Source organism: Lycium ferocissimum, chromosome 4 (genome assembly GCF_029784015.1).
Source record: "Lycium ferocissimum isolate CSIRO_LF1 chromosome 4, AGI_CSIRO_Lferr_CH_V1, whole genome shotgun sequence".
Classification (NCBI taxonomy): Eukaryota; Viridiplantae; Streptophyta; class Magnoliopsida; order Solanales; family Solanaceae; genus Lycium; species Lycium ferocissimum.
This window is the reverse complement of record NC_081345.1, coordinates 48,896,470-48,909,384: the sequence shown is the minus strand read 5'-3', so window position 1 is coordinate 48,909,384 and position 12,915 is coordinate 48,896,470. Positions and strand designations below refer to the sequence as shown.

Genomic DNA, 12,915 nt, shown 5'->3' with positions numbered 1-12,915 from the left:
ATTTTCCTAAAGCCCAGATGTGCTAGCGGCGAAATAAATAGTGAAATTTCAGCGGAAACTTAGGTAAATGTAAAATTGGCCGACCTTAATTATCGGTAGTAACTCAAATTTACAAAATATATACACTAATATGTATATTTAAGTTTAAATATACAAAACCTATATACTTGCAGACTATTTTGTAAACTAGATCACCCAAAAGTATTAGGCTGTAATATTCCTAATTTCAACAATTTGTTTCAACCCGCAACCTGCCCCTCTCCCACCTTAAATTTTTAAAAATAATTGTTAGAACCCCTATGCAAACTATTGAAATTTGGAAGCAAGTTATAAGCTTTCTACTATGCGAGCATAGTTTTATATTTTTATTTTTTCTGTATATAGATGTACATTCTATAAATAGCCCTTATTGACAAGTCGGCAATTCTTATTGACACATTTCACCAAACTCTAATAATTTCTTGCCTGCATGAAATTTCTTAGAGACGGTGGTTGAGAAACTTTAGTGTGTGTTTGGTCCATCAAACAATGATAACACAAGCAACACTATGCTATATATAACTCCTTGTTAAAGTCACCAAAAGCCCCAGCATTGAAGCTTTAAACTTTCAAGTTTTCTTGATCATATCACTAATTAAAATGAGTCTTTTACATTCTCTTATTGCTCTTTTGCTAATTTTCTTCATGTTGGAAGCTCCCACTCAAGCTCAAGGGAAGAGTACCTTAGTTTCTGCAATACTTATCTTTGGAGATTCAACAGCTGATCCTGGAAATAATAACTACATAACAACTCCTTTCAAGAGTAATTTTTCACCCTATGGGAGGGATTTTCTCAACCATGTTCCAACAGGGAGGTTTACTAATGGGATGCTTGCTAATGATTTCATTGGTAATTTGTATTAGTCTAGCTAGTGTTTTACTTTGATTAGTTTGTTGACTATAACCAAAATACTACTATAGAAATAGTATATTATATATTCCTTTGTTTCATATAGAAGTGACTGATGAATCTTGCAGGATCAGGAGTTGGTGAATTCAGAATGAGTGTCATCTTATTATTTGTATACATTTTTTTTTTTTTTTTTTTGCATATGTATACCTTTGTTTGAGCAAGGGGCGGAGCTATCTTATCTAAGTGAAGTTAATTGACACGCCTTCGCTGGAAAATTGTTTAGATATATACGTCCTGAAAAATATTTTATGAATGTATTATGTTGAATTCCTTGACACTGTGCACATATACTTCTTAAGATGATTCCCCTTAATAAAAATCGTGGCTCCACCACTAGTTTGATAAAAAAAAAATGATCTCAATTGAACCTGCAGGACTCGCCTTAGATTCGCCTCCACATATATAGTTAGTAATAATTCTAACATGGTGCTTGAAATTTGTGTTTGATTAATGCAGCTAGGTATGTTGGTGTGAAAGATTATGTGCCTGCATATTTGGATCCAAGTTTAAGTATTGAAGAGCTCAAGACTGGAGTTAGTTTTGCTTCTGCTGGGACTGGATATGATCCCCTCACACCAAAAATCAGTGTATTCTATCTAATATCATATTTTCATTCTTCTCAAAAACATGTGCTCTTAGATATGTTAATCCTTGCTTTATCAAAATACTTGGCCAAGAACATATGCGATTTGATCACTTGATGCCTGGATGCAAGTATGATCTAACAGTATTAAAAATAAAAAAAATAAAAAAAGTGGAATTAGCTTGCTAAATTGTTTGTAACTAATAGAATTTTTTTGATAATTTGTCGCTGAAAGGCATCTATATGTATATGGTTCTTCGCCTTGGTCTTGATTGCTTTAGTCCAATTGCATGCATGCATTTCTTAAAGTCATATATGCACATATATATTTTTTCACACATTTATCTCGGAATTAGGTTAGACACATTTACAGTATAAAGATTTTTTCGACTATTATTTAATTAGTTATGTTGCTCATAAAATTCCTCGCATGCATGCTTGATTCTTTTTTGGTATCTTTAAATAAATAGTCTTTCGGAATGTCTATTTACTTTATCTTGCCCATATACATGGATTATACACTGATTATACATGATTATACACATATATGCATGGATTATACATATATTATACGTCCGCCGGCCATGTTTAGTTTTAACGGTTGTGTGCGCAGCTATTTAGGTTAATACTTTATTTAATTAATTATATCTTCAATAATGGAAATGCAGAGTGTGATCTCATTATCGAAGCAGCTAGAATATTTCAAGGAATATCAAGGAAAAATAGAGGCAACTATTGGAAAAGAGCAAATGAATAATTTGATAAAGGAAGCATTGGTCGTAGTTAGTGCAGGCACAAATGACTTTGTTGTTAATTACGACACATTTCCAATTCGTCGTAAAAACTACACCATCTCAGCCTACACAGATTTCTTGTTACAACATGTGGAGCAATTCCTACAGGTTTGACAACCCACTTAATTAATTTTTTATTTTTTTTAAGCTAAACATAGATGGTACAACCACCTTTTAAAAATAAAAAATAGATGGAAGGAAATAACAAATTAACTAATAAAAAATTGTTATGTTATATGACGATATAAAAGTATTTTTTTACTATCGGTGTAATTTGACTTGTTGTAGCAAGTTCTCACTTGTCACGCTGTCTATTAAGGTTGACATGTCAGGTTTGATATGAAGATTACCCTATTATATATTAGAGGTTAATTTTAGTAAAAGAAACATGAACGATAAATTTTACGATTTATTGAGGGATAAGGCATAGAAATATCCCTAAACTATGGCGAAATTACCAACTACACATCTAAACTATGCGAAGGTCCTATTACCCCATGAATTTTTTTGTATGTTATTCACCTCATTGGACTTATTTTTCCATAATATTTATCCCCGTCTCTAATTATCTAGTAAAGTAAATAAGTTAAAACGTAGATGTGCAAACACATGCTTATTCTAAACTAAAAAATGAGATCTTAATGTGCTTTTTTTATTTAATTGTTTCAAACCCAATTTGAAACCCAAGGGTTACATCCTGAGCAGGAATTGTTGGATCAAGGGGCTAGGAAAATTGGTGTGGTAGGTCTACCACCAATGGGTTGTTTACCAGTTGTCATCACTCTTCACTCTGATGATGCATTTTCAAAGAGAGGTTGTGCTGATTTTTTCTCTTCCATTGCTAGAGACTACAATTCCAAGCTCCAAAACCAGCTAAATACCATGCAAACTAGGTTTGCAAACTTGGGTTCTCGAATTGCTTATATGGATATCTATGGACCATTGATGGACACGATTCTTGGCCACAAATATGGTGAGTGATTCTAATCCGATAAATAAATTTAAAATAAAAAATAAAAAATCCCAGTGCCAGCATATGAGAAGAGTCTGATCATACCTTACATTTTTTAAAGAGATTGTTTTCATGACTTGAACCTGTAACCTCCTGATCATACGAAAGCAACTTAAATAAGTTACCATTGCGCGAAAAGCTGCCCTTAGGGTAATTCTAGCTTAGATACAAAATTCAAAACGTATTTTTACCTGATCATTTAAAACTAATTTAATGAATACATAACATGTGAGTGCACTCATGTATTGTTATGACTAAATCATTATTAATTAAACATAATCTCATCTCGGTTTATCACTTATTTGTTGTAAATTTGTATGGTCTGAGGTAAACACTTCTATTCATGAAATGGAACTAATACTCTTAAATATTTTTTTGTGCCAAACAAAAAGTCGGAAAATTGCATTTTTTTAATGTTTCCAAAAGAAAAGCTCGTTTTTAGTTGGTTTCTTTAGGATTTACATTTTTCACCTGGTTGAGAGTTTAATTAGATCATTTCTTTAATAAAGTTTTACACCTATAACTCCACATTAGATTAAGTGTTTTCACCCAAAACAGAAAGGCAGATAAAAGATAGAAACTGCACTTTTCACTAATTTCTAGGATGATTATTCAAACATTTTCTTAGTGGTTAACTCGGGGTGAAGATCCTGCTTCCAAGTCTAAATATTATATTGAGATATATTTCAGTGAAGATAACAATTTCTCAATATCGGATCTAAAAAACAAAGTGAACATATGATGCTCAACTCTTGCAACAAAATCATAAAAGATATTCTTTTTAACAATAAAATTACTTAACTTTACCTAAATATTACGTAAATGTATATTGTTTATCTCTACGTTTGCTAATTATATGAAAACTTTGAAACAAAGATTCTATTTTCTCTTAGCAGATAATTAACTAATTCTTCTCTTCTTCAATTTTTTTTTTTTTTGGTTTTAATGATAGATATTGAAAAGGCTAACCGTGGCTGTTGTGGTACGGGCTTATTGGAAGCTACATTTATGTGCAACCCATATTCATATGTTTGCCAAAATGCATCAAAGTATGTGTTTTGGGATTCAATACATCCAACTGAGAAGACATATTATCTTATTTCTCAAGCACTTCAGCCAACTATTGATTCCATCACCAAGTATTAGTACTATATTATATCAAGGCAGCGGATTCAAAATTTAAAGTTTATAAGTTTCTATGATCAAAGGCGGTTCTAGCTTGTGATTATGAGTTCACGTGAACTTAATAGCTTTTTCCCATATTTCTTATATATTTATTGAGATATCTATTTAATATTTGTAAACTCAATTATTTATTATATGTTAACTTGAGGTCGTTATAGAAATTATCCATTAACTTCAAATATAACTAGGTTCACAGTCAAATATTTATATACATTTTGTGAATTTCTTATTTAATATGGTAAAAATTATTAAGATCACGTAAACGCGTAACTATCACAGTAAATCTGCTTTTAGTCTCTCTAGTTGTACAAAATACGAGTTAATTATATATTATCATACCTTAATATTATATTCTGAAATTTCCGAACAGCCAACAAGAAGGATAGCCATCATATGCTTTTAAAGAGTGTATTACAAGTTCGAAACTAAGCATTGTATCAAGATATATGCGTTATTACATAACAACTTGTATATGTTCTGCTCCCTAGCGGCCTAACCGATATTTGAGATAAGATCTCATATTTTATTTTTTTTGTTAGAAAGAAAGAATTGAGTATATTACTTAATTTTCTTTTAATAATAAATTTAACTTGCTTACTGAATTTATGAAGGAAGCTCACCACCCTAAAGGTTTTTAGGGCACAGATAACAATTCTAAAATTTAATTTCTCAAATTAATATTGGCGCACTATCTTTTATCTAAAACCAACCTAACAAGTTGTTTGGGCCAAGAGATTAATTGTAAACTGTGAAATATTTTATGAGTGTTACTTAAAGCAAAGTCCGTTGTAGTCTAGTTGGTCAGGATATTCGGCTCTCACCCGAAAGACCCGGCAACGGAATAACTTATCATTTTGGGTAATTGATCTTGATTTTTCACTTCCTACGTTTGCAATGTACTAGCCAAGGTGATACGTGCAAAGTTGCAACTGCATTGGTGTTGAAGCAATGTTGGTTTCTACCTATTCTATGTGGGCATTTGCACTTTTGGCCCTATTTTGTGTTGGTCTTTAATTTTTGTCCCTCAAGCCGAACGACTTTTTTGGGGTATAAGTTTCCCACAAGTTATGCCTGTGCCTTAAACAACATATCTTCGCTAGGCATAAGTTCGATTTTGAGGGCAAAAATTAAAGACTAGTCTATTAACCTATTTGAAGGGAAACCTGTTCAATTTCTTGTTCGATGAGTGTGTTAAGAATTCATTACCAACTTAATTAATATCTAAGATATTTCATAATCTAGAATAATTAAGGAGTTGTAGAGAATAGGGAAGAGCACTCTAGAATGAGAATTCTAGAGTGATTCTAGAAAAAGATATTTAGGAATATTCTAGAAAAAGTTGTAAATATCTCTCTCACTAGATCATTCCATCTCCACCTATAAATAGAGGTGGTCATTTAAGTTGTAAGCATGCAAGAGAGAGTAAACAAGTACTCAAGAAAAAAGTAAGCAAGAAAGTTACAAGTCATAAGTAAGAAGTGAGAAGTGTGAGAGCCAGTAAGACATAGTAGAGAGAAACAAAGAGAGTTGCTAGAGTGAGTGAAAGAAAAAAATAGTGTAAGAAATTGTAAGACCGAAGCTGGTCCTTACTTTGCAATAATAAAATTCAAGTTGTGCCCGACTATTGTGCCCGACGATACTCAACAAGTGATATCAGAGCCTGGTTGATCAAGAGAGGTAGCAGCTCAAGGGAGATCCTACAAGCTACTGTCAGAGGCTACAAGTCAAGAGGCCTTTGGTAAATGGCGGATTTTGCAAGCACTCCAACTTAAATGACCACCTCTATTTATAGGTGGAGATGGAATGATCTAGTGAGAGAGATATTTACAACTTTTTCTAGAATATTCCTAAATATCTTTTTCTAGAATCACTCTAGAATTCTCATTCTAGAGTGCTTTCTTCCTATTCTCTACAACTCCTTAATTATTCTAGATTATGAAATATCTTAGATATTAATTAAGTTGGTAATGAATTCTTAACACACTCATCGAACAAGAAATTGAACAGGTTTCCCTTCAAATAGGTTAATAGACTAGTCTTTAATTTTTGCCCTCAAAATCGAACTTATGCCTAGCGAAGCATATGTTGTTTAAGGCACAGGGCATAACTTGTGGGAAACTTATACCCCACGAAAAAGTCGTTCGGCTTGAGGGACAAAAATTAAAGACCAACACAAAATAGGGCCAAAAGTGCAAATGCCCACATAGAATAGGTAGAAACCAACATTGCTTCAACACCAATGCAGTTGCAACTTTGCACGTATCACCTTGGCTAGTACATTGCAAACGTAGGAAGTGAAAAATCAAGATAATTTACCCTCAATAGCGTTGAGAAGCTCAACGCAAGCAACTACTGATCGTAGAGCACGAGAATGCAATATTATTTTCTCGGCCAGGAATTATGAGATATTGTTGGTGGCTCAGAGACTACACCACCAATGCGATGCCGGCTAGCCTAAAAGATAGAAGGTTAAAGCTGGAAAGGCCATGTATGCTCTCACTGTAACAGTCGAAGATGAGTTCCTGTAACGGATTAAGAACGCCAAGACACCCAAAAAAGCTTGGGACACACTGGCAACGATTTTTACGAAGAAGAATGATGCGAGACTACAAAGGCTTGAAAATGAGCTTTTGTCGATCTAGCGTAACATGACAATCAATCAATACTTCTCAAAGGTAAAATCTTTATGTGATGAAATATCAAAATTAGATCTAGAGAATGCAATCACAGAGACAAGGATGAGGAGAATCATTATTCATGGTCTAAGGCCAGAGTATAAAGGTATAATTACAGCCACACGAGGGTGGGCCATAGAACCAACTTTATCTGAGTTGGAAAATCTATTAGCAAATGAAGAAGACTTGGAGAAGCCATTATTAAGTCTTTCTATAAAAGATGAAGATAAGGCGCTCTTCAGCAAGTAACGCTACCGAAAAATAGATGAGAAGAGAAGCTCATGGCCAGGGGGAGACCAGAAGAATGAGCATCAAAGGAGCCAGCGAGCCAACAAGCAGGCAAACAAAGGTTTCAACAACTAGAAAAGAGACAAGTGCTACAATTGCGGAAAGAAAGGACACTACGCCAGTGATTGTTGGTACAAGAAAGCCGAAGGTAACGTAGCTACTTTTACCCAAAACAAGCAAGATGAAGAAGAAGCTTGGGATTTCGAGACTTCTTATGCAGTTGAAGAAAGCAATCGACAGGAAGGGCTTGTCACCTATCACTCTGACGAAGAAAAGGAGTTTGCACTTGCAATTGTAAGTGAGAAACTGGTCGATTACTAACATGATTGGATCGTTGATTCGGGATGCTCCAATCACATGACCGGTGATGAGAACAAGTTGATCAACGTGAGAGAATATAAGGGCGATCGGGTAGCAGTGACTGTAAATGATTCAAGAATGCCAATAACTCACATTAGCAAGACGGTGTCCACGCCTTTTCACAACTCGAGACAAGTGTAACTTCAGAATGTCTACCACATTCGAAGTATGAAAAAGAACTTACTATCTGTATCGCAGCTAACAGCTTCAGGAAATTATGTCGTATTTGGGCCGGATGACGTAAAAGTATATCGAAGCTTGGAAGTTACAAGCTCGCCAATCATGAAGGAAAGAAGATTAGAGTCAATTTATGTCATGCCAGCCGAGACAACTTATGTGGTACTTGATGAATCACTGACACGGTGGTACGAAGAAGTCACATTATCAAATTCAAGAGAATTGGAGCAAGAGCTGCAACATAAACTTGAAAAAGAAGGACAAGCAAGTAAGGCAAAATCAGAAGTATGTGAAAAACATAAATCACATACAAAAGAGATATCTCCACAAAAGGAAAAGAAAAGTTCATGGCAAACTGGAGCCTGTGAAACTCCAGACGTGTTGCAAGAGGAAGTCCAAGAAGCACCACAATTGCAGCTAAGGAGGTCTACACAGATAAAATATCCAAACCCCAAGTATATAGATGCATCGTTAGTTGAAGTGGTCAATATGAAAGAGACTACTATCTTTGAAGAAGCTTCAAAGAGTAGGGACCGGAGTAATCCGGCGGAAGAAGATATTCCCAAAGGGCATGGACATCATGATGTCTGCAAAGTTTCAGGAATCGCTCACAACGGTCACAAAGAACAAATTAAGTTGGTCTTTGAGGGGAGTGTTAAGAATTCATCACCAACTTAATTAATATCTAAGATATTTCATGAAGAATCTAGAATAATTAAGGAGTTGTAGAGAATAGGGAAGAGCACTCTAGAATGAGAATTCTAGAGTGCTTCTAGAAAAAGATATTTAGGAATATTCTAGAGAAAGTTGTAAATATCTCTCTCACTAGATCATTCCATCTCCACCTATAAATAGAGGTGGTCATTTGAGTTGTAAGCAAGCAAGAGAGAGTAAACAAGTACTCAAGAAAAAAGCAAGCAAGAAAGTTACAAGTGAGAAGTGAGAAGTGAGAAGTGTGAGAGCTAGTAAGAAATACTAGAGAGAAACAAAGAGAGTTGCTAGAGTGAGTGCAAGAAAAAAAAATTAGTGTAAGAAATTGTAAGACCGAACTGGTCCTTACTTTGCAATAATAAAATTCAAGTTGTGCCCGACTATTGTGCCCGACGATTCTCAACGGAGTGATCATTGTTGACACCCAATTTTTGCCCCTCCTTTATTCCAATTAATAAATCAATATCTTATTTTTACCCTTTACTTTATTATAATTTCTACTACTATATTAATTTTGTTAAGTATTAATACGTCGTACATCGCTACTTACTTATTATGTATAACTTAGGTAATATTTTACTCTATTATTACTTTGCTCATATTCTATATTAACGCTAAATTACGAAATCTATTATTATGGTCATTATTATTATTATTATTATTACTACGTAATATATTTGATCTAATTTAGAAGCCAAAAGAAATACAAGGGAAAAGATATTTCAATCCCAAAATTCGTACCACAACAACCCATATTTTACACCCAAATTAGCCCAACTAAACTACCCAACAATACCCACCAACGACCAGCCCACTACCATTTCAATTCGGACCAACTGAGCCCATTAACGACCAGACCAGACCAGCCTATCCGAAATACCCGACCCGACCGACCCAATATTTTATACCTAAACCTATCAGTCTCTTTCCTCTCTCCCTTCAGCCGCCTCCCTCTTTCTCTTCTTTCATCTCTCTCGTCTCTCCTCCCTCTCTCCACCATTTTTGGCTACAACACAGATATCCTTTCGCCATTACAGACCTGTCCCCCCATTCTCGTGCAACCCTTCACCCCTCTGCCCTCTCTCTGTCGTCTCCTTCATCTCTTTCATCGTTTTCTTTTTTTTAACTAAGACTTGTTTTCCTTTAGCCATGGCAGTTTTGGCCTATTCCATTTCCATACAAAAAAAAAAAAAACGTCTCTATGTCTGTTTCGTCTGGGTTTTCTGTCGATTGACAGAGAAAAACGTTCATTTTCTCGCTTCAAACAAATTAATCTTCAAAATCAGAAAAAGGGTCTAGCCATTTGGAGTAAGGTCCGAATGAAATCACGTGAATTTGCTCCAACGTTCTGATTTAAAACAATTTGACTTAAAATCCCGCCCAAACGAAACCCTAGTTTTGAACACCTATAAATACGTCTTTAATTGCTCAGCCGAAGAGAGGGGGTGGGGGGGGGGGATTTCTTGTTTTCTTTGGGATCAGTGGGAGTTTACTCATATCCCTTACAACTTGACAAATCATTTGAGTTTTCTTGAACATCTGGAAAACACCAACATATAAAACAGTCTGCTCATTTTTACTCCAAGAATCTTTAGTTCTTAGAATTTCTCTTTCGATCTCGGTTGGAATTTAGCTGCGAGGGCGATTCGGAGCTCATTTGTTCGAGTTTCAAAGCTGTCCATGGCTAGCGAGTAAATCCGAGACCCTCGACGCCTATTTCACTGCACCAACAAAAGGTCAGTGCATTTTCTTTTGCTTCAAATCTAAATTTCTGATGTATTCATGTTCTGTTATGCGTTGAGGTTGTTGTTTTTCTTCAGATTTTTTATTTGTTAAGTATCATGGAATTAAGTATCATGGAATTTAAGTGTCTGCTTTCTGGTTACTAATGACGTTTAAACATAAGAATAAAATCTGTACCTAGTAGTCTGATTTATGCAGTCGATAATATTTAGGCTATGATATCTAACCTGTTTGTGGTTAATTTATTTATCGGCTTCATTACTCGTATCTCTTGTCGAGTCCATGAGAACATGATTATTATGTCGACGTGAGTTTGCATTTTATGTTCTTTCTTATACATTTGTTTTAGAATCTGGATTAACTAAGTTGAGGTTTTAAGCTTTCCCAATGTCAATGTTCCGAGTTTTAGTGTGTCTTTTTGATGTGTCCAACTGCCTAATGCTACTTCGAAAAAATAACAAGGTAATCTGCTAATGGCTGTCGTAATATGAGGACATCATTTTACAGTTTGATGGTTAACTGAATCTTGGCTGAATATGATGTTCGAATTTGAAAGTATTTTACGATCGTATTAGCAAACCTTGACATAAGTTTGGTCTCTTCTTTCACTTTCATTCTGATAAGAATTCTATTTAGGGAATCGTAGCGAACCTGTGATGCTTTATTGTCTTTCCTCTGAAATGTTTTGGTCTCAGTATGAAGTGTGATGATAGAATATAACTTTCCGTAACAATTCCTTTGATGCTTGTAGAATTTAGTCTTACTTACAGAATTAAGGAAGAAATGAAAAGAAAAAGTGAAATACCTATAACATTAATTTCGCCATCAGATTCTTGTGAAACTTTGGTGTATTTATTGATTGGTGTTGTTGTTGGGTTGCACGCACATTTTCTTTCTTTCAAAGCCTTAACAGTTTGTTATCATCATGTTTTCTTCAATGACTATTCTCTCTGCATTCAGTTTTAAGTCACATACACTTGTTTCTCTTAAACATAAATTGGTGATAGGCATCTGCTAAAAATCCTTTCAGCTTTCTTATTAAATTATTTGGTTATTGTGATGTTGGTAGAACAGATAGAAACATCAAAACTCATCAGGGCATGATGATTCTGCCAATGGGAATCTCTCTGATAGGAATTCCTGAATGTTACTTGTCTCGCTGATTCGATTTGTGTTCCGTAAATGATGTATTACACTATGATAAGAAGAGACGAATGCAATTTTCTTTGTTTCCACCTAGATCTGCCCATATGATAAAATCAAAATGGGTCACTGATCTGTTCTTTCTTTTGAATTTAATCTTATGTATTTGGCCTTATTTGTGGATTACATACTAATCCTTTTTCCTTCATTTTTGTATGCATGGCCACACATGCGAGTCCGAGGGACTCGTCACCTCCCGCATTCGGTATTGGGCAAAGCCCAATGAAATCTCTCTCGGGTCAGCCCCATCAGCCACCCGAAGCGATATATTAAAGTTGTTGGGCCGAAGCTCAACCGGTGATGAACGGATCGCGCGGTCCCGGAAATGGGCTTAGCCCATTTAATTTTATTTGATCCTTATTTTGTGCCTTTAAATTATACAACTAGTACTTTGCTTGTTTGCTTTTCTTAACTAGAATAAACCTTAGTGGGATTAAGGGGCTAGTTTTAGTACGAAGGGTAGTTAATTTAAAAGAGAAACTAACAATTAGTTCATAGGTTTCATTCCTCCTTTTCATGTTAAACCATTCATGGTATCTACAATATTTTATTAGAATAATTGATTTTCAAAATAGCATGACTACATATTTTGAGTAAAAGAATCAAGATTCACTCTTACTATTTTATAAATTTAAAACGTTACATATTTTACATTAACGTTAACTTATTTGAGAAATAAAAAGGCAAACTAGTTCTAGGGATAACTTCTTCGCTTTAGCTTTCTTTTTTTAACACTCGAAATACATATTTGTTTAAAACAACCTTCGCACAGTCTACGTTGAACTAATAATCTTTCCATAAATCCCCCTTTAAAATTTTATTAAATAACTCTTTTAATTTGTTAGTTGGCATCACTCATTTTCTCCAAATACATATAAACGTTACACATCCTGTTTCTTTAGTTTATCTGTAACTAAACTCTCTTATGCAACTATTATTTTTTACAAGTTTCATTTTAAATAGCATTCTATTTCTATCCATAACTTTAGCAATGCTTATAAAGATATTTTCTTAAATATTATAAAATATTGCATCTATATTCTTGGCCTAATTAAATTTGAGTCCCATTCGGTCAACCATTATTAATGGATCTTAAAGGGTGCCTAAAACCTTCCCTTTAAGTTAGTAGAACCCTTACCTAGAATTTTGATTTCGTAGACTTTAAAATAAAATCAACTTTAGATAATTACTTTAATAACGTTAGGTGCCCTAATTCACCATAAATAATTAGG

At 34.4% G+C, this 12,915-nt stretch overlaps 1 protein-coding gene across 1 annotated transcript; it reads left to right on the top strand.

Moving 5' to 3' along the window:
- The first annotated feature begins 574 nt into the window (after nucleotides 1-574).
- Nucleotides 575-4,662, top strand: LOC132053413 (GDSL esterase/lipase At5g45960-like). The gene is made up of 5 exons (XM_059445445.1): nucleotides 575-889; nucleotides 1,409-1,539; nucleotides 2,204-2,437; nucleotides 3,035-3,302; nucleotides 4,294-4,662. The coding sequence occupies exons 1-5, from the start codon at nucleotides 640-642 to the stop codon at nucleotides 4,485-4,487; spliced, it is 1,077 nt and encodes a 358-aa protein (XP_059301428.1). The 5' UTR covers nucleotides 575-639; the 3' UTR covers nucleotides 4,488-4,662.
- Nucleotides 4,663-12,915: the final 8,253 nt, after the last annotated feature.